A 26,709-nucleotide genomic window follows, 5' to 3' on the forward strand; every position below is an offset into this window, starting at 1 on the left:
CGTTTGTCATAGTATGTATCTTTTATTCTACTTTAGATATAGACGTTCTGCCAATGTTATCAATTTAAAACCTGCTTGTAAGGAAACTGTTGACCATAGTAGTTTTATTAGTAAAATGGAAAAAAGTATAATCAAGAAGAATACAAGCACAATATATATTACCATTTATTTACATCTAAGGAACGTCAAAATGTTGGACCGCATTTGAAGTTAATCTCAGTAAATCAAAATATGATCGGACAGGTGAGACAGACAACGTGATTTCTTAATGTCCTTATTTCGTTGATGGACGTATCAAAAACTCATTTCTACAAGAGCGTTACCATAATTCTTGTAACAAAATAAATGAATTTTACTTCTAACAAATTTAGAGATTTGGTACAGGCCTTATCTTAATCGATGTACACTATACTCTTCATTTTTGTTAATTCTGTCTTCTTTTGGATTTTATATTTATTTCTTCTTGATCATTTTAATTTTTGTAAAAGCATGTACAATGTCGTCGTTTTCAATACAAAATGGCAGAAGTGAAATATATGAATCAATGATAGTAACTAGTATTTTTAGTATCATACCTTTTGGTTTTACAGATATTTCTTTTTTTTTTTTTTTGGGGGGGGGGGGGGGGGAGGGGGGGAGGGGGTGGTAACGAGTACTCATTCGGAAGACTGAGCACTCGAGTACAATTTTAATAATCGGATACTGGTTTGCATTTTATAAATATTGAGATATTTCTCCTCTCTTTAGTTCCCTTTGAAATATCCCCTTCGTAATACTGATTAATATCTATTAACAAATTAAATACAGTTCACCTCAAGTCTAACGTCTTACATTTAAATTCAGTACTCTTTTTTTAATTAAAAAAAATAATATTTACACATTGTTGGTGTTAAATTACTTGAATAACTCATTTCAAAATAAATTATAAAAAGTTTCCATAGTATATTCAGTCGAACATCGTTGTGTCGAAGTCGAAGGGACCGGACCAAAGTATTCGACACATCCGAGGTCGACTCATCCGAGGTCGATTGTGTAGTCATAAATTTGGAATGCATGAAATACGGTATGATTTGTGTAAACTAGATACAATGAACAGTGTGCCTTTTTTCGATATGACACTTTATGATTGTGTATTCAATCTCCATTTTTGTTCCTTCATAATAATTAAACACAGAAGTACAGATACAAATCATGCACAAATAAAATCAATAGTATACACAAATATTTACAAAGGTCAGTCTCTATAAATTATGAAATAACTCGCGGAACGAATTAAGTTATGAGCGGTCTCTGATGAGCCAGAGGTCGTCTGCTTTACATTAAATTATCATGAATTTATCATAATTGTTCTAATCCTTTTATTTATTGTAATTAATGAGTTTTTAATCTCGGCTTGGGTCATTTAAATTCGTTTTGTTTTTATCTGATGTGAAAAATGTTCAACACACTAACATTCCGTTTGAACGATCAACCAAAGGTGTTAATTACCGGTCACCATAAAAACATGTCATTTTAACTGTTATACAAACAAGTATGTTTACTCAGCTTTAATCTCTTTTAAAAATGATTAGGTTACACAAGAATTACATCCGATTTGAATTTTTATCATTAGGTCTGCATCTTTTGAAAATTCTTACTTTCGAACTTCGAGTCATCGGGGTCAATTTACATGAATTTTACATCGACGGGACTATAAAATTTACTCGACTTAACCGAGTATTCGAATCAACCGAGTTCGACTCATCAGAGGTTATTATGCATTGATCAAACGAGAATTTTACTGGGACCGAGAAATTACTTCGACTCATCCGAGTTTTCGACACAACCGAGTTCGACACAACGAGGTTCGACTGTACTTGATAATAAAGTAATGATCATTGTTGAATGTGCTCGTTTTAGCAATCAAATTATGACTAAAATAGCGATATATACAATGCTAACTCTCTACATCCCATCTCCTTTTATATACAATTAATAAACCAGTTAATATTTTCAAATTTTACTGATTCAGTGTTTCAGAGTTTCGTTGAATTGTTACATGCATTATAATTTTTAATTTTGATAAATTAAATTTATTGAAGAAACATTTAGATAATTATGCATAAGTAATTCATACTTATGAAAATTGCAAATGACACGGATAAGTGGAACAATGACACAATTCTCCTTAAATATTTTATCCAATTACGTACATTTTGTCACTGACTGATCGGACTAGGTTACCAAACCAAAATATACGTTTTAATGCGACATTTATCTTGTCATGCTTAAATATTTTGGTGAGCATTTCCTTGTCTGTACAGAGATGTCGGTAGTCACTTATTCAAATTCTTGCTTTGAAATACTGGAAACAACTGGTTCAAAGTTTGCAATTTTAAAAGGGTTATTGTTTCTATGTATTTTGGAGTTATCTCCATTCGCTAACTGTAGAGCGGAAAATGTGAAATGTATGCCGAAGGGTAAATGATACACAATTTTTCAACCATTTTTGTCTAAAAGACATAAGTGAAAATGTGCTAGCGTGTATTTACTCATGATTGAATAAATATTGATATGATTTTGTAATTAGTATTTTATTTCTTATTTGAATTTATTTTAAAATTAGGATGATTTTATTCCTAATTCATATTTGTGTTTTCGTTTTCAAATAGATTAATTACGGATTGTAATTAATTAAAAGTTGTACCATTTGTATTTTATAGTCACGGACTTTGACGTTTGACTAGTTTCCTCTGGTTGTTACTCACTTCTTCTATTTTGATGGTCATTGTTTATACGCTTGATTTGTCCGCACACTTTCTATTATTTCATTGGTCATATATCTTTTGGCGGTTTACTTCTATTAATGTCTATAGTTAATTGTGGATTGTTGTTCAAACCGAACAGACGTCTGATATATTTTCTTCAGTCTCATATTTTGTATTATTACTATTGGAGGATTTCCACGATTATTTCAGATCAGTTTGCTTACTTATCTCTTTAGATATTCTGTCTTTATCTTATTTTCATCGTAATTTTATTACCGGATTAATCAGTATTTCACGCACGAGTAACTTTCTATTTTAGCATGACTTCGTAGTAGGAATGTGTATCGTGTGATTGGCGAATGAATGTTGTAAATTATTTAAAAGGTTAACGTAACTTTTATCACAGGCACATTATTATTTTACATTTGAGTTACATAATTTAAGCCTGGAAATAAATAAGTGTAAAGACAAACGTAATAAATGGCGAATATTTGAGCAGAATGAGTCCGAGAGTAAATGAGTAAAATTTTAACTTGATAAATACTTTTTCAGAGTCTCTATAACATGTTTGTCTCTAATTAATATATTTTAAGTACTATATAAGTCTGTGCATAGTAACTATAATTTAGTATTTGTTATACAGGTTTTATGACAGTTCTGCATATGATGTAGTTATACGTTGAGTCATAACCTTTGTACCTCATACAAGGTAAGAACGAGTGTTTCAGTTGTAATTGCTTATTATTTTATTAGCTTATTTATTTTGCTTTGTTCAGCTTAGCTTAGCTTTATTATTTTACTGCTTTTCGCTATTGGCTTTACTAATGCATATCTTGCTTAAACTGTTTGTTTATAGTTTTAACGGCTTATTCGTATATCATAATGTTATTGCTAAATGAGAAACTATATTTCTATTTTGCTCTTTTGACAAGCTAAATTCTGTTTCGAATGTCACAGGAAGTAATATTTTGATTATATAAGGTTAAATTGTACATTTTGTTAATTTCTTAAACTGTAACGTATTTTACAGTTAATTGGTTAATTTTTGTAAGCACACAAATTACGTAAATTTATCATATTGATATAATACATGTTTTAAAAGAATTAGTTTAAATATGTTGTTATTAAATGTGATATTATAATACAGGGTTTCGATTGATGCTTCATTATGATAAAACTATCCAGAACCTTCATTAGTCTACTATACTTTACGCCCCAGATAGTGCAAATACAGAAATTCATTAATCATTTAATAGAAATGAGACGTCTGATTCTTACCAATTTGCCTGAGGCTTATTTATAGTACAACATAGGAAATGTGTAATTAGCGGTTAACGATCGACAACAGAGGACGGGGCCGAGTGAAGCCAAAAGATCACATTTGCCCTTTGGACCAGATTGGCTTAAACGGGCTGCTCTTCATAGTTCTGCTTTTACCCGTGATTTTTGTTGAAGATTATTTTGCACTATCTTTATTTTTCTGTGCATGTTTTGTAGGCTATTTTTTTTCTCGGTTCGTCCATTCTTTTTGGCCTTGATGGTTTCCGTGCTTCGTCGACTTATGGCCTTTATGTCTATTCTTTTAAATATGACAGATTTGTTGTTCCAGAGTTCTGGGACTTAAGTGGTCGAAAATAAAAGACAAGCTTATTAAGAGGCTACTCATTTTCCATAAACACTAATATATCCAATTGCTTGACTAGACGGCGTGCCATAGGATATAAATTTAATTTTGAATCTATATTGAATTATAGAAAAATTGGGTTGACCCACCTTCATGATTCTGTAATGAGGAGTACTCAATCAATGCTTAAATCCACAACCGTGAAAATCGAATAACTGGTGTTTTGTTTTATTTTTCCAACTATTTAAAACAATTTGACAATAGTCCATGCTTACTTTTGATTTTTGATTTTTTTTTTTTTTTGATATATTAAGCTTTATTGAAAGACGTGTATAATGTCAAATCATTAAAATACAAATTGTTCAGTCTCTAAGAAAACTTGGAAGACTCCAGCTGCTTTTTTAGCTAAATGTGTGCAATTTGTGTACTCGGTGCAATTTGGGTACTGTGACGTTATATTCCTCAATTGTATAACGACATTTAGTTTTATAATAAACATGTAATTGTGTTGACATTTTTGTCGTTGTTACGCTTCATTTAAATAACCGAGTTACATAAAACATGGAAAAGCACATTGTTGCAAGAAAACTTAGAAATCTTTGATTGATCAAAAGATATCATACCTTGTGGTCTTTCAGATTTTACATGAGTCACTGATATGAAAACATGAACTTAGAATATCGTATTTATCGTCCAAATACTGGACACAATATTTCAAGCATAACAATTTGAAAAAAACAGTCTGAATGTTGTCGTTGATGAACGTATCAAAACTGCATTTCTACAAGAGCATTCCCCTTATTCTTGAAACTGAATAAATATAATTTACTTGAAATAAATTAACGCATTCGGTAAAGGTATTTTTTTCTTAATCGATATGCATTAAAGTCTTCTTTTTTGCTACTTCTGTCTGCTTATGTATTTTAAAACATTTTGATATCGAACATTTTTTTATTCTGTAATTTTTTTTAAAAACTAAACAAATGATTTCTTGTTCATAACGCTCTACACGTTAGCTGGCCTTTTAACAAAACATTTGATTTGATAACTACATATATCTTACCTTCTGGTTTAGGTTTTTTATTTTCCCCTTTAATAAAGAAGCGAATCATTGCGATTAGAAAAATAATCTATAAAAATATAAATAGGTTTGCTCAAGAATGAATCTGTAATGTTACACATTTTTATATTAAATAAATCTTACAAAGGTATCTTGACAATGGAACAAAACTTTTATGTATTCTATATTTATTTCTTTTTGCTCATTTCAATTTTTTAAAGCATGTACAAAATAGTAGTTTTCACTGAAATGAAAACATGAACTAGGAATATGTCATTTATCGTCCAAATACTGGACGCAATATTTCAAACAATACATACTTCAAGGTACATTGAAAAAACTTTCTAAATCTTCTTTTTCGTTGATAAACGTATCAAAAATTGCATTTCTACAAAAGCATTCCCCTTTTTCTTGAAACGGAATAAATTGAATTTACTTGTACTTAATCAAGGCGTTTGTAAAGTTATCTTTTTCTTAATCGACATGCATTAAAGTGTTCTTTGTTGCTACTTTTGTCTGCTTATGTGTTTTAAAACATTTTGATATCGAACCTTTTTTTATTCTGTTATTTCTTTTAAAAACTAAACATATGATTATTCGTTCATAACGCTCAACACGTTAGCTGGCCTTTTAAAAAACATTTGTTTTGATAAACTACATATATCTTACCTTCTGGTTTAGGTTTTTTATTTTCCCCTGAAATAAAGAATCGAATCGTTGCGATTAGAAAAATAATCTATACAAATACAAATAAATTTGCTCAACAATGAATCTGTAATGTTACACATTTTAATATTAAAAAGTATCTTGACAATGGAACAAAACATTTATGTATCCTATATTTATTTGTTTTTGCTCATTTCAATTTGTTAAAGCATGTACAATATAGTAGTTGTTACTGAAATGAAAACATGAACTAGGAATATGTTATTTTTTGTCCAAATACTGGACACAATATTTCAAACATAACATACTCCAAGGTAAATTGAAAAAAAATTCTTAATGTTCTTTTTCGTTGATGAACGTATCAAAAATAGCATTTCTACAAGAGCATTCCCCTTATTCTTGAAACTGAATAATTTAAATTTACTTCTTATAAATCAAGGCATTTGGTAAAGTTATTTTTTTCTTAACGGATATGCATTAAAGTCTTCTTTTTTGCTACTTTTGTTTGCTTATGTATTTTAAAACATTTTGATATCGAACCTTTCTTGATTCTGTAACTTCTTTTAAAAACTAAACAAATGATTATTCGTTCATAACGCTCTACAAATAAGCTGGCCATTTAAAAAACATTTGTTTTGATAAACTACATATATCTTACCTTCTGGTGTAGGTTTTTTATCTTCCCCTGAAGTAAAGAATCGAATCATTGCGATTAGAAAAATTATCTATACAAATATAAATGAATTTGCTCAACAATGAATCTGTAATGTTACACTTTCTAATATTAAAAAATCTTACAAAAGTATTTCGACAATGGAACAAAACTTTTATGTATTTTCTATTTATTTCTTTTTGCTCATTTCAATTTTTTAACGCATCTACAAAATAGTAGTTTTCACTGAAATGAAAACATGAACTAGGAATATGTAATTTATCGTCAAAATACTGGACGCAATATTTCAAACATAACATATTCCAAGGTAAATTGAAAAACTTTCTTAATGTTCTTTTTCGTTGATGAAGATATCAAAAATTGCATTTCTACAAGAGCATTCGCCTTATTCTTGAAACTGAATTGGGACAGGCACATGCAAATGTGTCGCGGTTAAATTTTCGAAACATCAACCCTCGTCCCCTTTCAATCCATATCATTGCTTAACAAAACGCACATACATGTACATGTAAAAGAACTTGCAATACAAATCAGTAACGGAAAATCAATTGACAGTATAATAATAAATGTATAATCACTATTGATAACAAAAACACAAAATCAATTTATACAGTAAAACAATGCCAGCAATTACTGAAAGCAAGCTCAAAGTTCTTGCTTAAACTGCCAACATAAAACCATGCTGTCCTACACTTAATATCAGTTGCTGTACTTCATAGAAGATTTCATACAACAACGCCTCGAACAGTACAGGTGTTGTACTTATAATAAATCAAGGCATTTGGTAAGGTTATTTTTTTCTTAATCGATATGCATTAACGTCTTCTTTGCTGCTACTTCTGTCTGCTTATGTAAACGTATTTTAAAACATTTTGATATCGAACCTTTTTTGATTCTGTAATTTCTTTTAAAAACTAAACAAATGATTATTCGTTCATAACGCTCTACACGTTATCTGGCCTTTTAAAAAACATTTGTTTTGATAAACTACATATATCTTACCTTCTGGTTTAGGTTTTTTATTTTCCCCTTAAATAAAGAAGCGAATCATTGCGATTAGAAAAATAATCTATACAAATATAAATGCATTTGTTCAACAATGAATCTGTAATGTTACAAATTTTAATATTTAAAAAATCTAACAAAAGTATCTTGACAATGGAACAAAACATTTATGTATTCTATATTTATTTCTTTTTGTTCATTTCTATTTGTTAAAGCATGTACAATATAGTAGTTTTTACTGAAATGAAAACATGAACTAGGAATATGTTATTTTTCGTCCAAATACTGGACACAATATTTCAAACATAACATACTCCAAGGTAAATTGAAAAAAATTTCTTAATGTTCTTTTACGTTGTTGAAAGTATCAAAAATTGCATTTCTACAAGAGCATTCCCCTTATTCTTGAAACTGAATAATTTAAATTTACTTGTAATAAATCAAGGCATTTGGTAAAGTTATTTTTTTTCTTAACCGATATGCATTAAAGTCTTCTTTGTTGCTACTTTTGTTTGCTTATGTATTTTAAACATTTTGATATCGAACCTTTTTTGATTCTGTAACTTCTATTAAAAACTAAACAAATGATTATTCGTTCATAACGCTCTAAAAGTCAGCTGGCCTTTTAAAAAAAACATTTGTTTTGATAAACTACATATATATTACCTTCTGGTTTAGGTTTTTTATTTTCCCCTGAAGTAAAGAATCGAATCATTGCGATTAGAAAAATAATCTATACAAATATAAATGAATTTGCTCAACAATGAATCTGTAATGTTACACTTTCTAATATTAAATAATCTTACAAAAGTATTTCGACAATGGAACAAAATTTTTATGTATTTTCTATTGATTTCTTTTTGCTCATTTCAATTTTTTGACGCATGTCCAAATAATAGTTTTCACTGAAATGAAAACATGAACTAGGAATATGTTATTTATCGTCCAAATACTGGACGCAATATTTCAAACATAACATATTCCAAGGTAAATTGAAAAACTTGTTTGAAAAAACTCTGTGCTGCTTTTTTTCCAAGGGCATAGTTATATCCTGAGGGAAAATTGATAAACATTTACAAATTAACATATGGATATAAATCTTCCAGTAGATACAATATTCGAGAGTTTGCATTTCCCATCACAATTTCCTTGATAGAGGGTTGTTGCTTAAAAGGTAGCTATTCAATCAAGAGTTCTAATTGTTGAAGTTGATAGAAGAGTTGGTTGATCGTCATTAAATATTTGTTTCACAGATGACGACGGATATGTTTCGATTGTCGTAACCATTATCCCATCTTCTTTTCACAGAATGAGACCTACCGAAAAAGACTTGTCAATGGGTTTGTACTTACATGAGCAACACGATGGGTGCCACATGTGGTGCAGGAAATGCCTACCCTTCGAGCAAGATAAAATGGATGCCTGTAACATAGTTGATATTTTGTGGACGTCATAGCGCGACTTTTCAGTAGATTTGACCTTTTCCAGTAGATACTTCATCTGTTGATACAAACTGTGGATGTTTTGTGTATATTTAAATGTATTTAGCTATGTCGAAAGACGTGCTTAATGTCAAATCATAAAAAATACAAATTGTTAAGTTTCTAAAAAAAAACTTGAAAGATTGCTGCTGCTATTTTTGGTATTGGATGAAATTTTTTTACTCAGCGTAACACATTACCAAAGAAAAAAGAAAAGACTTTAACCAATAACGTTAAAAGATATTTTTAAATTCTTGGAATATGTTAATTTTAAATATTGCGTCTAGTATTTGAACGATAAATAACATATCCTTAATTCATGTTTACATTTCAGGGACCTCAATGTACAATATCTTTGAACCAATCACAGATTTCTAAGTTTTCTTGTAACAATATGCTTTTTCTATGTTTTCTATTACTTAGTTATACACATTAAGCGTAACAATGACAAAAATGTCAATATAATTACATGTACTTTAACAACTAATGAAAAAAATTGTTATGCAATTGATGAATATAACGTCTGAGTACCCAAATTGCACTGACGAGAAGCGTTGACTTGAATCTTACGCACGCTTACTAACGAGTAAATACTTAGATGGAATTATATCTATGTATATCGGGCTCATTTTATTTCTCAGCACATGCGAAAAAAAAGTAAAATAACAAAAATACCGAACTCCAAGGAAAATTCAAATCAGAAAGTCCCTTATAGAATGGCAAAATCAAAAGCTCAAACACATCAAACGAATGGAAAACAACTGTCATATTCCTGACTTGGTACAGGCATTTTCCTATGTAGACAATGTTGGATTAAACCTGGTTTTATAGCTAGCTAAACCTCTCACTTGTATGATAGTTGCATAATTCTTGTTACAAAATAAATGAATTTTACTTGTAACAAATTTAAAGATTTGATACAGAACAGGCCTTATTTTCATCGATGTACACTATACTCTTCATTTTTGTTAATTTTGTCTTCTTATTGATTTTATATTTATTTCTTCTTGATCACTTTAATTTTTGTAAACGCATGTACAATATCGTCGTTTTCAATACAAAATGGCAGAAGTTAAATATATGAATCTATGATATAACTAGTATCATACCTTTTGGTTTTGCAGATATCACTTTTTGGGGGGTGGGGAGGGGGGATGGCAACGAGTACTCACTCGGAAGACTGAGCACTCGAGTACAATTTTAATACTCAGATACTGGTTTGCCTTTTAAAAATCTTGAGACATTTCTGCTCACTTTAGTTCCCTATGAAATATCCCCTTCGTAATACTGACTGATATCTATTAACAAATTAAATACAGTTCACCTCAAATCTAACGTCTTACATTTAAATTCAATACTCTTTTTTTTGAAATTTCAGAATTTACACATGGTTGGTGTTAAATTACTTGAATAACTCATTTTAAAATATATTATGAAAAAGTTTACATAGTATATACTTGATGATAAAGTTATGATCATTGTTAAATATACTAGTTTTAGCAATTAAAATTATGAGTAAAAAAGCGATAAATACAATGCTGACTCTCTACATGAACATTCCATCTCCTTTTATATAGAATTAATAAATCAATTAATATTATCAAATTTTACTGATTCAGTGTTTCAGAGTTGCGTTGAATTGTTTGTATAAATTTTTAATTTTGATAACCAAAAATTATTGAAGAAAGATTTAGATAATTATGCATAAGTAATTCATACTAATGGAAATTCCAAGTGACACGGATAAGTGGAACAATGACACAATTCTCCATAAATATTTTATCCAATTACATACATTTTGTCACTGACTGATCAGACCTGGTTACCAAATTAAAATATACGTTTAAATGCGACATTTATCTTGTCATGCTTAAATATTTTGGTGAGCATTTCCTTTTCTGTACAAAGATGTCGATAGTCACGTATTCAAATTCTTGAATTGAAACACTGGAAACAACTGGTTTCAAGTTTGCAATTTTAAAAGGTTATTGTTTCTATGTATTTTGGAGTTATCTCCATTTGCTAACTGTAGAGCGGAAAATGTCAAAAGTATGCCGAAGGGTAAATGACATGGAATTTTTCAACCTTTTTTTGTCTAAAAGACATAAGTGGAAACGTGCTAGCGTGTATTTTTTCATGATTGAATAAATATTGATATGACTTTGTAATTAGTATTTTATTTCTTATTTGAATTTACTTTAAAATAAAGATGATTTTATTCCTAATTCATATTTGTGTTTTCGTTTTCAAATAAATTAATTACGGATTGTAATTAATTATGAGTTGTACCATTTCTATTTTATACTCACGGACTTTGACGTTTGACTAGTTTCGTCTTGATTGTTACTCACTTCTTCCATTTTAATGGTCATTGTTTTTACGCTTGATTTGACCGCACACTTTCTATTATTTCATTGGTCATATATCTATTGGCTTTTTTTTTCTATTGAAGTCTATAGTTAATTGTGGATTGATGTTCAAACTGAACAGACGTTTCATATATTTTCTTTAGTCTCATATTTTGTAATATTTGTATTGGAGGATTTCCACGATTATTTCAGGTCAGTTTGCTTACTTATCTCTTTAGATATTCTGTCTATATCTTATTTTCATCGTAATTTTATTACCGGATTATTCAGTATTTCACGCACGAGTAACTTTCTATTTTAGCATGACTTCGTAGTAAGAATGTGTATCGTGTGATTGGCGAATGAATGTTGTAAATTATTTAAAAGGCTAACGTAACTTTTATCACAGGCACATTATTATTTTAAATTTGAGTTACATAATTTAAGCCTGGAAATAAATAAGTGTAAAGATAAACGTAATTAATGGCGACTATTTGAGCAGAATGAGTCCGAGAGTAAATGAATAAAGTTTTAACTTGATAAATACTTTTTCAGAGTCTTTATAACATTTTTGTCTCCGATTGTTATATTTTAAGTACTATATAAGTCTGTGCATAGTAACTATAATTTAGTATTTGTTATACAGGTTTTATGCCAGTTCTGCATATGATGTAGTTATACGTTGAGGCATAACCTCTGTACCTCATACGAGGTAAGAATGAGTGTTTCAGTTGTAGTTGCTTATTATTTTATTAGCTTAGTAATTTGCTTTGTTCAGCTTAGCTTTATTTGTTAACTGCTTTTCGCTATTTGCTTTACTAATGCATATCTTGCTTAAACTGTTTGTTTATAGTTTTAACGGCCTTTTCGTATATTATAATGTTATTGCTAAATGAGAAACTATATTTCTATTTTGCTCTTTTGACAAGCTAAATTCTGTTTCGAATGTCACAGGAAGTAATATTTTGATTAGATAAGGTTTAGTTGTACATTTTGTTAATTTCTTAAACTGTAACGTATTTTACAGTTAATTGGTTAATTTTTGTAAGTACACACATTACGTAAATTTATCATATTGATATAATACATGTTTTAAAAGAATTAGTTTATATATGTTGTTATTAAATGTGATATTATATTTTATTTGATATTATATTACAGGGTTTCGTTTGATGCTTCATTATAATAAAACTATTCAGAACCCTACACTAGTCTACTATTCATTTACGCCCCAGATAGTGCGACTACGGAAATTCATTAATCATTTAATAGAAATGAGACGTCTGATTCTTACCAATTTGCCTGAGGCATATTTATAGTACAACATAGGAAATGCGTAATTAGCGGTTAACGATCGACAACAAACGACGGGGCCAGTAATGCCAATAGATCACATTTGCCCTTTGGACCAGATTGGCTTAAACGGGCTGCTCTTCATAGTTCTGCTTTGACCCGTGATTTTTGCTCAAGATTATTTTTGCACTATCTTTATTTTTCTGTGCATGTTTTGTAGGCTATTTTTTTTTCTCGGTTCGTTCATTCTTTTTGACCTTGATTATTTCCGTCCTTCATCGACTTATGGCCCTTTATGTCTATTCTTTTAAATATTACATATTTGTTGTTCTAGAGTTATGGGACTTAAGTGGTCGAAAATAAAAGACAAGCTTATTAAGAGGCTACTCAATTTCCATAAACACTAATATATCCAATTGATTGACTAGACGGCGTGCCATAGGATATTCATTAAATTTTGAATGTATATTGAATCATAGAAAAATTGAGTTGACCCACCTCCATGATTCTGTAATGAGGAGTACTTAATCAATGCTTAAATCCCCAACCGTAAAAATCGAATAACTGGTGTTTTGCTTTATTTTTTCAAGTATTTAGAACAATTTGACAATTTGACAATAGTCCATGCTTACTATTTTAAGAAATGGATGCCTGTAAAATATTTTAATTGCTCATTTTAAAAAATCGAGTTTTTGTTAACGTCGTTTCCGCAGATGTTACTTTTTACACTGGTTACTTCATCTGTTGATATATACTGTGAACATTTTGTGTATATTTAGATATATTAAGCTTTGTTGAAAGACGTGTATAATGTCAAATCATTAAAATACAAATTATTCAGTCTCTAAGAAAACTTGGAAGACTCCAGCTGCTTTTTTATTTTTAGCTAAATGTGTGCAATTTGTGTACTCGGTGCAATTTGAGTATTGTGACGTTATATTCATCAATTGTATAACGATATTTTCATTTAGTTTTATAATAAACATGTAATTGTGTTGACATTTTTGTCGCTGTTACGCTTCATTTGAATAACCGAGTTACATAAAACATGGAAAAGGCACATTGTTAAAAGAAAACTTAGAAATATTTGATTGATCAAAAGATATCATACCTTGTGGTTTTTTCAGATTTTACACGAGTCACTGATATGAAAACATGAACTTAGAATATCGTATTTATCGTCCAAATACTGGACGCAATATTTCAAACATTACATATCCCAAGGTAAATTGAAAAAACTTTCTGAATGTTTTCGTTGATGAACGTATCAAAAATGCATTTCTAAAAGAGCATTCCCCTTATTCTTGAAACTAAATAAATTAAATTTACTTGTAATAAATCAAGGCATTTGGTAAAGTTATTTTTTTCTTAATCGATATGCATTAAAGTCTTCTTTGTTGCTACTTCTGTCTGCTTATGAATTCTAAAACATTTTGATATGGAACCTTTTGTATTCTGTAAATTCTTAAAAAAACTAAACAAATGATTATTCGTTCCTAACGCTCTACAAGTTAGCTGGCCTTTTATAAACATTTGTTTTCATAAACTACACATATCATACCTTCTGGTTTAGGTTTTTTATTTTCCCCTGAAATAAAGAATTGAATCATTGCGATTATAAAAATAATCATTACAAATATAAATATATTTGCTCAACAATGAATCTGTGATGTTACACATTTTAATATTAAACAATTCTTACAGAAGTATTTTGACAATGGAACAAAACTTTTAAGTATTCTCTATTTTTTTATTTTTTTTTGTCATTTCAATTGTTTAAAGCATGTACAATATAGTAGTTTTCACTGAAATGAAAACATGAACTAGGAATATATTATTTATCGTCTAAATACTGGACGCAATATTTCAAACATAACATACTCCAAGGTAAATTGAAAAAAATTTCTTAATGTTCTTTTTCGTTGATGAACGTATCTAAAATTGCAATTCTACAAGAGCATTCCCCGTATTATTGAAACTGAATAAATTAAATTTACTTGTAATAAATCGAGGCATTTGGTAAAGTTATTTTTTTCTTAATCGATATGCATTAAAGTCTTCTTTGTTGCTACTTCTTTCTGCTTATGTATTTTAAAACATTTTGATATCGAACCATTTTTGATTCTGTAATTTCTTTTAAAAACTAAACAAATGATTATTCGTTCATAACGCTCAACACGTAAGCTGGCCTTTTTAAAAAAAAAAACATTTGTTTTGATAAACTACATATATCTTACCTTCTGGTTTAGGTTTTTTATTTTCGCCTGAAATAACGGATTTAATCATTGCGATTATAAAAATAATCTTTACAAATATAAATAAATTTGCTCAACAATGAATCTGTGATGTTACAGATTTAAATAGTAAAAAAATCTTACAGAAGTATCTTGACAATGGAACAAAACTTTTATGTACTCTGTATTTATTTCTTTTTGCTCATTTGAATTTTTTAAAGCATGTAGTAGTTTTCACTGAAATGAAACATGATCTAGGAATATGTTATGTATCGTCCAAATAAAGGACGCAATATTTCAGACATAACATATTCCAAGGTAAATTGAAAATTTTTTCTTAATGTTCTTTTTCGTTGATGAACGTATCGAAAATTGCATTTCTACAAAAGCATTCCCCGTATTCTTGAAACTGAATAAATTAAATTTACTTGTAATAAATCAAGGCATTTGGTAAAGTAATTTTTTTCTTAATCGATATGCCTTAAAGTCTTCTTTGTTGCTACTTATGTCTGCTTATGTATTTTAAAACATTTTGATATCGAACCTTTTTTGATTCTGTAATTTCTTTTAAAAACCAAACAACTGATTGTTCGTTCATAACGCTCTACACGTTAGCTGGCCTTTTAAAAAACATTTGTTTTGATAGACTACATATATCTTACCTTCTGGTTTAGGTTTTTTATTTTCCCCTGAAATAAAGAATCGAATCATTGCGATTATAAAAATAATCTATACAAATATAAATAAATTTGCTTAACAATGAATCTGTATATTACACTTTCTAATATTAAAAAAATCTTACAATAGTATTTCGACAATGGAAGAAAAGTTTTATGTATTTTCAATTTATTTCTTTTTCCTCATTTCATTTTTTTTTAACGCATGTACAATATAGTAGTTTTCACTGAAATGAAAACATGAATTAAGAATATGTTAGTTATCGTTCAAATACTGGACGCAATATTTCAAATATCACATATTCCAAGGTAAATTGTGAAAACTTTTAACGTTATAGGTTTCTTAATGTTCTTTTTCGTTGATGAACTATTAAAATACGTTAAAATAAAAGGTATTCTTTTTCTTAATTGATATGCATTAAAGTCTTCATTGTTGCTAGATCTGTCTTTATATGTATTTTAAAACATTTTGATATCGAACCTCTTTTGATTTCTGTATCATTCAGATGCAGTGAATACCATTTTGAAGTAAAATTTTTCTTCCCAATTGTCAATTAAAGATTATGACAGAATAGAGTATATGGTAGGGGAAGAAAGGGGAGAGGGTGAAGAAAATAATGTATACAACGTTAGGGCCTTTTAGTCGACTATACGGTATGGATTTTTCTCATTGTTGAAGGCCGTATGGTTGCTTATAATGATTGCTTACGTCCACTTCATTTAAGGTAGCTGGAATGTCTAAATGTTCGACGATAGATTTGTCTTAAATTTCTGTAAAAGACTTCTGGGTCAATGTAATTTCAAATTTTAATATAAAAACTGGGGATCACGGACCTTGTTTTTTTCCTAATAATACATTAAAATTTACGAAATATTGGTTATTTTATATTGTTTATATAAGGGAAACTTAATTTTTTGTATCGGGGAAACATTAAACGATAGAATTGGCTAAAATTCGATGAGAGAATTACTTTTCATTAATCTGAATAAAAAAATACTTCTGAATATATCAAATAAAAAAAGGGTGTCACGTGCCTTATTTTCTTGAAAAAATCCCCAAAAGTTTTAAATATACTTTACGACACTTCATTTTTTGATAGTTCAATCTTTAAATTTCAAGTTTTAGGTATTTTGTTCTATATTGAATGATACTTGGCACAAAATTTTTAAAACAATTTGTATTTTTGCAACATGAACAGAACGGATGCTCACAAAAATAATACCCGATCTACCTTAAACTGTGGCAGATAGTTGTCTCATTTGCAATCATACCACGTCTACTCATTTTTATCTTATATCAACAAAAAAGCAATTCATTTGCATTATATACAGGCACAATTCGTATGGCACTATACTAGGTAAAATGAACAGTCTCCTTGCATTACACTAAGTACATTTGAATAAAATTACACAAGGTATATACATTTTTTTAGCATCATACTGGATGAATACATTCTCATAACATCGCCCTTGGTACATTCTTATAGCATTACATCAGTACATTTATAGCATTACACCAGTACATTTATAGCATATCTTTAGCATTACACTTTACACAATGCTATAGCATTACAATATACACAATGCTATGGCATAACACTGGGAATGATCTGTGCTACGGGAAGTTATATCAAAAACTACGATCTGTTTTATTTTGCTGAAATTCATTTGCGGGTTCTTCTTTTGACCTTATTACAGCCATAAAAATTCTCAAGACAATTTGCAGTTGCAGTTTTCTTATTTTTTGGGGATCGTCCATGTTGATATAAAACAAATAACGGTACAAGAAATTATTTTCTTTGTTACTGAAACTCCAGCAAACATCATATCATTCTTTGTCGTGTAGTTAAAGAAAAGGGAAAGCGATCGAGACAGAAAATGTTTTAGATAAAATTGCAGAGTTGTGTGACGTGCATGTGTGTGAACCTGTCAAATAAAATGGGTTGTGTGCGCAATACCCCGAATAGCGCCGGAAATAGTGAGGATGAAAAGATGCAGAAAATTATATTTACTTTTTTTAAATACAAACATGCAGAAATAAGATTTACAAAAAACGTGTATACGCGATCCCAATATTATAACCGGTTATTTAAATATGTATAGAATCATTCTGTCAACGCTGTGTTAACCGGGACAATTTCAACTCAATATTTGATTCATAGAAATAAGGAAAATGCAAGCATTTCAAAAAGATGTGGAACCCTGTCTAATTAAGAAAAGTGTTAAAGTCTTTACAGTAACTTTCTTTCACTTGCATTATATTTATTTTGCCAATTTGCTTCTTTTTTTCTTTTTTTTTTTTTTGGCAGCAGAAATATCCTAAAAAATTCTTAAGTTTTTTTCCTTAAAAATTGATAACGCTTAAGAATTTGCAAAATTTAGAAAAATGGGTTATACACACTCACGATTTTGTTACGACACTGTACGGTATAATAGCGTTCTAGAGTAGAAGATGTGGTGACGTTACAGTAGACATCAATAATATCGTCGAATATTTTAAAAAATTTTCCGCTAAAAATGAAACTTCAACAGGATATAGCTTGAAAACTAGCACGGTTGCTAAGGAATTTCTTTGTACCATTGGATTCGTCGTTAATTATAGAATCGTATAACGATTTTTTTTTTAAAATTCTGTGGACCAACGAATTAGAAAATCTTGTTAAAGTAAAAATATCTGCCGATTTTTATGATTTTCCCTATATATCCTTTGTATTTTTGGCGTATCATGCTGTTAATTTCAACAGCTTGTATCTAAAAAAGGAAAACGGTTACCCCCTATTTTATTTTTATTTTCTGGTGTATTTGTACAAGCAGAATCCATATGTAAAATTTAAAAAAAATTGGGGAGTAGTTTATTACGTACACTTCGCCTAAAGTCAAGGATTTTGGTTACCTCAAGTGACTAAAAGCATTTACTAGTCAGGATACTTTTATATATACAAAGATTTGGTTTGGAAGTTTGGCTGTACTTATCGACAACTTATAACAAACGGGGTAGCACATCCTAAATTTAACGATTATGTTGTTTACCAAGCCAGTAAATTTTAAATAAACTTGTTTTTAAAGGGTAAGTTACCAATACAACACTGTAATTAGATCTTTGAATATTGTTTTATTTTGTATAAATATTGATTTAAATAAACCGTTAACCGTATAACCGTATAACCCTGGAATCTTTTTATTTGAGGTTGCTAGGTCCTAACTTAGAAAATGAGGTCAAGGTCAAATGTCAAGGTCAAAGGCCAAGTTCTCAATTTGGACTTTGCCCTGTTTTTGCATTTTCTCAAACACTTTTAAAGATATATATGAAACAACAAGTGCAAAATGTTTGCTTTATTATAATGAAAGTATGTTACATTTGGTCTGAAACAATCTAATGGCATCTTATAGGAGTAAGTGCCCCTGAAATGTCCAATTATAAGGTTAATTGATTATTACTTCAACTTGGTTCATTATAAAACCATATGACCTTTTACAAAAGGTTGTATGACATATGACCTTGAAGAATGACAACCGGAAGTGACCTTGAGAAAACCGGAAGTAGCCATTTTTGCACTTTCTTTATGGAAAAGTACTCGGAATCCATATATTTTGTAATTTTAATACATTAACTTATCACTGAAGACTAGAAATGACTTTTGATAAACCGGAAGTGGCCAATTATCACCTGGTTTTCAAGCAAAAGTATATAGAAACTACATATTTTTGGAATCAGTGTAAAAGAAATTATTATATGAGACCGGAAGTGACATTTACTTGACCGGAAGTAGCTAATTATCGCTCTTATTTCACTCAGAAGTATATAGAAACCACTTATTTATCGCATCAGGATAAAGAAACTGATGATAAGATGCCAATTTTAACTTTGAGTAAACACGAACTAGCTTTTTTTCAATAAATTTAAAAATTGCTGTGGTAAGACCTTCAATTGTTTTCTGAACAATTGGTTTTTAATTTTTATGATTTTTATTCAACATCATATGACTGAAAACCATAATACCAGTCATTTTTATTATGCTGTAGCATTTACTTTGGGAAATATTGAAATTGCATTTATTATTTGCTGTTATGAGACGACCCCCATAATTTGTACTTTCATTGAGAGAGTGATGTTTTTCACTCGTATGTACATTTCTTATGAACTTACTTATCTGTAAAGCTTCCTCAAGTCATATTGGTATAGGGAGTTATAAGTTTTAGGTCCGAACATTTTGTTCGACTACATAATTTGTCGATGAATTCGTTGACAGGCAAGCACCTTGCATAGTTCAGCGCCATATTCATAACGGCACTAAGGCGTTTTGATTGGTCGAACATTTACGGAAGGTCACGATTATTTTATCTTATCGTAAATAATTTTGATTATTATATTCTATATACGGAACAAACATTTCTACAAATATAAAGTTATTTGAGCGTGATTTTGTTTAATTATTTTATAAAAATAAACATTTCATAGCGGCCAAAGTGGGAAAAATTGTTATTGATTTCCATTGGTTAATTGGATAAACTTGCAATTGCGCGGTTGCAAATTGCACGTAAAATGCCAAAAATTGCATTAATTTAAGATACAATTATTAAAACCTCAAAACGCGAGTTTGACGTCGTTCTGGCCAAAGACGTTCAAAACTAGGAGGATATATTCTGTAGAAAGTAAGAATAATGGCAATTTACTTTACTTTTTGTAAAGGTTTTAACATTTAAAGAACACATAATTGTTTAATAACGATTTACGCAAATTCTACCCAAATTTTGAAAATACTTGAGGAAACTAAGAATATTATGTAAATACTATTTTTTTATAATGATGGTTTAAATCTATCTAGAAAAACATAAAAGATAGAGATTATGTTACAAATATTTTTCCGGTTTAGAAATTTAGTACGTTGTTATTATTTTTTGCTGATTCACTGTGCCGAGGCCGATTATGCGGTTTCATGTACTTGAACAATTTAAAGCCAATTTAACCCCAATAATCAAACAAAATTTAGAAACATATTTTATTTATGTTACTGGTAAAGGAATCCAGTAAATTTAAAACAAAGACTTTTTACAAAAATTGAGCGTTTTAAGTGGGGTTTTCAGACAGTGAGACCCATGAAAATGCACATTACTAGCGAAGGAAACTAGTACAAATTTCCGTAAATTCTTGTTAAAAAAACCACAACTTTATTAGTCAATCAATTGGTATTAGAACAACGTATACAAGTAATTGTAAGTCAATCAATTGGTATTAGAACAACGTATACAAGTAATTGTAAGTCAAAGATATTATACTTGATAGTAAGATATTAAACATTTGATAGTTTAGAAAAAGGAACATTTGTTAGTAAACAATAATGAACAGATAATTAATTCTTGCCGACTTTTGTCACTTTCTTTGGGTCACAATTTGAGACAATCGTTTTTAGTCAAAGGAAGCTAGAACACAGGTTCAACAGAATTTTACTTGATATTTATTATCTTTACTGAATTTCACATTTTATTGTATAGGTCAAGTTTCGCAAATGATGAGACATATGATTTTAGTCAGAGGAAACTAATACAAAGTCTCTAATAAAACTTATATCAAAGCTTTCACTGAATCATTGAACTACCAGTTTAGGAAATCTTGTAATAATCAAGTTTGGACAATTTTAGACACTAGTTTTTAGCCAGTGGAAGCTATTACACTGTCTTAAAAAATGTTCCCCTTCATTTTATAGAACATCATATTTTATTAAATTAAGTCTCACTATACTAATTGTGAGGTAAGATGTACTTTTAATACATGAATATATAATATTTTGTCACGTGAGGTCAGATGTACTGTACTTTTGAGAAATAAGTATCTAATATTTTGTCCCATATCTGCTCGTATTCTCAACAAACGAGAGAACGTCATAGCAGATATCGTTTTACTCTCTATGAGTATTTATGTAGTATTTGAATCAATCTTTTAAAAGATACCCTAGGCAACTGTCTATAAATTCACTACAAGTGTTACTTAGTATTGATAAGTTTGTAAGTTGTTTTTATTGGTCTTTAGCTTGACTACATTGTGCAATTTTGATCTCAAATATTTTCTACTTTTATGTGTTGTTATAATATATATAATATCAAAATAAAGTATTTGCAACTTCTGAATTGTATGGTATAAATTTGTAATATCAGTCTCAAGAAGGCACTTAACGTTCACTATAAATAATTGAATAGTTTAGGCTTGATCCTAAGACAAACAGGAATCACTTCTCGAAAGAGAGGTCTGTTGTCCTTCGTTTAAGATCTAGATAGGGAGTTAGGAAGTTTAGGTTTTCGTTTTGGTTTATATATTTAGAGGTTTCGGTGTATTTGTGTTTCTGCCCTTTTCTCTATTGACACGCTACACTATAATATGCATTGCACAAGGTCGTGTTTTTCTTTGACTGTAAATGACGTCTTATACATTAGAAGATGGATGTTAACTGATTGATATTTAAGTATTAGAAACGTAATAATTTTTCATTAGTTGATATGGGCTTGGAACTAGTTTCAGTGACTTTGAGCATGTTGAGTATTTGCAGGTTTGTATTTTGTAGGTTTGTATTTGTATTTTGTGTTTTTGTTTTTTTGTTTTTTGTTCTTCGTATCGATCTGATGACTTTAAGTCCTTTTCAACTGGTTTTTATAGTTTGTTGTTATTTCGTGTTGTTACACCACTGTTCCCGGTTAGAGGAACTGTTTGGAGCCAACACACATGTTTTTAACCCCGCAACATTCTGTATGTCCCTGTCCCAAGCCAGGACCCTGTAGTTCAATGGTTGTCGTTTGTTGCCATATATCATATTTGTTTTTCTTGCATTGTTTTGTACATACATGAGGCCATTAGTTTTCTCGTTTAAATTGTTATACTTTTGTTATTTCGGGGCCTATTAAGCTTACTATGCGGTATTGGTTTTGCTCATTGTTGAAGGCCGTACGGAGACTCGTAGTTGTTAACTTCTACTGATTAGTACAGTCCTAACCTTTTGTCGGACTGCTGCAGACCAAACCAGACCTGCAGACAGGTCAGTTTGACCAGACCTGTGGACAGGGTAACATGACCAGATCAGATCTGTTAACCTGTTCTGTGGACAAGTCTGCTATTTGACAGACCAGTTATGTGTTAGGTCTGCTTTTTGATCGGTCCTATGGATATATTTTTTTTACTAAATTGATACATGAGTGTGATGATACTTTAATGATATTCATCAATCAAAGCAGTCCTTCGTAAATATAGCTCAACATGCAGACTTCTTATACGTTCAGGTATTTCACATCCAATTTTTTATGGAAATATTCTTTATAAAGCACAAAAATGTCAGTATTCACCTCTGAAGCTAACGAAACCTTTAAATAGACTTATTAAGAAGGGATATAGTTACGATACTGTTGTCAGGTCATTAAAGATTGCATATTTTGGCGTCAATATTGATTCACTTATAGGGTCTTTGCATCGGCACTAAACACATTTATTTAAAAACCAGTTGTTGGCATGACACGGGTTATGTTCTTCTCATATATGTTATGATGGTATGATACTAAACCCCTAACGGGAAGGATTGTGTCTGATATTCATATGATGAAGACATAATCTTTCAATCAGTTTAATTGAAGTCTGGAGCTGGCATGTCAGTTAACTGCTAGTAGTCTGTTGTTATTTATGTATTATTGTCATTTTGTTTATTTTCTTAGGTTACATCTTCTGACATCAGACTCGGACTTCTCTTGAACTGAATTTTAATGTGCGTATTGTTATGCGTTTAATTTTCTACATTGGCTAGAGGTATAGGGGGAGGGTTGAGATCTCATAAACATGTTTAACCCCGCCTTATTTTTGCGCCTGTCCCAAGTCAGGAGCCTCTAGCCTTTGTTAGTCTTGTATTATTTTTAATTTTAGTTTCTTGTGTACAATTTGGAGTTTAGTATGGCGTTCATTATCACTGAACTAGTATATATATTTGTTTAGGGGCCAGCTGAAGGACGCATCCGGGTGCGGGAATTTCTCGCTGCATTGAAGACCTGTTCGTGACCTTCTGCTGTTGTCTGTTCTATGGTCGGGTTGTTGTCTCTTTGACACATTCCCCATTTCCATTCTCAATTTTATCTTTACTGTTTACTAGTCAACTTTATATCATGTTATCTTTTTCTTGGAGTAGACCAGACCAAAGTTAAATTTTATAAGAACAGGTCTGGTTCGACAGAGCAGTCCAGATTAAGTCTTCTTTTTAAATTAACATGAATTTTGTCCTAGAACCGATCGGAGCAGTCATAAATCCTGTAACCGCTAAATGTATAGTTTTTTGTCTGTTCCAAGTTAACTTCCACCAGTCATAAAGTCTGGTCATCAAGTGAACTTCATGAACAGGTAAGGACTTTACCCATCTGTATGTCCTTTGGTCTGTCGCGGAAAATTGTTTCTTTGACAATCATACCACATCTTCTTATTGATATTGTTTATACATAAAAACTATTCAACGATGCAAAGATCAATATTTAGCTTATAATCTACAGACGTATGTTTATTTTATAAAAAAATTCAACAGCAAAATTATAGAATTTTCTGTTTTTTGTTTAACTGACAGTTTTTTTAATAGAAAAGACATTCAGTACAAACATACAACCAGAAAGAAGCTAGTTTAAAAAAAATATCTAAATGTTTACCTGTATGGCCTATCACTTGAACTTCTGCCAAACTGAGATAACCTTTACCGCTTCTCAAAATTTTCACATGGCGGCCTGACATTGGACTTTTGCATGTTAACATTATTTCTTGTCCAGTCTTACCAGGTCCTTTAAAATTACTACAAAGTTTCATCTGATGACGATTTTGTCCAACTGTAACCGCTATATTCTTCAGCCGATTACCTGAAACGATATCAATATCAAGAGTCTATATCAATTGTTCAAAAATGGAATTCTTAGACTTCAATCTGTCTGTGCCAATCATCATATCACCGATAGTATTCAATATATCTAGTACTCTTTATAATGAAACACATTTCAGTATCGAACAAGTTTTACTTCAAAACCAACTTTTTTTTAATTTCGTAAAGTATATTCATCTCATTGGTCATCAACAGGAAGTTTAATACCAGATTCTAAAAAGCTGTATTCGATTATCAGGTTATGATATAGTTGATTTTTCCTTTGTTTTATTTGAAAAATAAATATACCTAGAAAAGGTTCTTGATTGTACAGGTACATTATTCATTATGAAGGCTGAAAACAAAGCAGGCAGTTTTACAATTTAAAAAATAAAAAATAGAAGTCTATATCAAGAAGAACGATCCCATTAGAATAAATTCATTTGCTCTATTTTACAAAAGCAATAGTAGGGTTAATGTCTGTTTTTGGCAAAAAGAAATAAAACTGTTTATGACTTCTTCAAAGCGAATGCAACGAAAGTGCTAAACTTAGCTTTAAATTAGACTGTGATATCAAATCTTAATATTTTTTCCCAGTTTAACTCCCATTTAAGGACTATTTCCTGCTGAAAATTACTGACCACACACGTCCACAAAAATGAATTGGTCATAAAAATATAGAAATTGACAAGACACACATCCTAACAGATAATTACGGTGGTTCATGCATGAGGCGAAAGTCGTCAGAGGCAAAATCTGCAAACATTTTCCAAAATTTAGTCAAAACTATGAGTTTCATCGTACGATTGCTCATTTGTGTCGTCATATATGACATTATTGCTGTTGTTAAATGTCAGAACTTGTAAAATTTCTATTCATGAGAGATTTAACATTTTTTTCTCTCATCAAATTTATACTTGAATTGCTGACAATAACAGTTCTCCATTCATGTTTCTTTTTATGAAACAACTGAAAAGGCAAGAACTTTCAGAGAAGCCTTATAATGCCTGTTTATTGGTGGATTTATGGTTGGTTATTTAACATCCGGTGGAAAATATTTCAGGCGTATTTAGGACGCGTTCAAATAATATTTTAGAGAAATGTTAGTGAGCTAGCTCTAATACCCCTCTCCTCCATATTAAATATTATTTAAGACAGTAATAAAATATATGACCCCATATCGAAGAAAGGTTGTTATTCCATATAGGTGTCAAGACCACCAATACATTCACTTTAATTTGAAACATATGTAAAAGTAGCCCTTCCCTGACAAAAAAAGTGCTTATAATGTCATTGTTTACCTAAACTAATCAACAAACTTGCAGAAATGAAACTTTTAGTGAAAGAAAAATATATGTAGACAATTTTGAGCAAAAATATACTTGTCCGTGAGTTCATTCATGTCCAGTGTACAAAGTAGTACCAATATTGTTGACATCGCAAAGTAGACAATGTCGACACAATATTGTACAACGTTGTCGATATCGTTTCATACTCTTGTCTACATCGTTGACATTGACGATATGGCGAAGCAGACAATGTCGACACGATATTGTACAACATTGTCAATATCGTTTCATACTCTTGTCTACATCGTTGACATTGACGACATCGCGAAGAAGACAATGTCGACACGATGTTGTACAACGTTGTCGATATCGTTTCATACTCCTGTCTACATCGTTGACATTGACGATATCTCGAGGTAGACAATGTTGACACGATATTGTACAATGTGTCGATATCGTTTCATACTTTTGTCTACATCGTTGACATTGACGATATCGCGAAGTAGACAATGTCAACACGATAGTGTACAACGTTGTCGATATCGTTTCGACATTGCCGATATCGCTAACACATTACTTGTGTTTACATTGTTAATTTTGAATACAACGATGTCAACATGGTGTTGTACTACTTTGTCGATATCCTTTCATCATTTTGTCTCTGCATAGTTGGCATTGCCGACATCGCGAAAAAGACAATGTCAAAACACTGTTTTACAACGTAATCTTTAATGTCAACATTGCAATG

At 30.3% G+C, this 26,709-nt stretch overlaps 1 protein-coding gene across 6 annotated transcripts in view; it reads right to left on the reverse strand.

Moving 5' to 3' along the window:
• LOC127703040 (uncharacterized) overlaps positions 1-26,709 on the reverse strand; it is a 925,706-nt gene that overhangs the window by 402,714 nt on the left and 496,283 nt on the right. For all 6 annotated transcript variants that reach the window (XM_052207424.1, XM_052207422.1, XM_052207423.1 and 3 more), the window contains one exon: positions 24,512-24,673. In XM_052207424.1, the coding sequence (XP_052063384.1) occupies positions 24,512-24,673 (162 nt within the window). The remainder of the gene's footprint in view (positions 1-24,511; positions 24,674-26,709) is intronic.

The sequence above is a fragment of the Mytilus californianus genome, unplaced genomic scaffold (assembly GCF_021869535.1).
Source record: "Mytilus californianus isolate M0D057914Y unplaced genomic scaffold, xbMytCali1.0.p SCAF_5, whole genome shotgun sequence".
NCBI classification, from domain to species: Eukaryota; Metazoa; Mollusca; class Bivalvia; order Mytilida; family Mytilidae; genus Mytilus; species Mytilus californianus.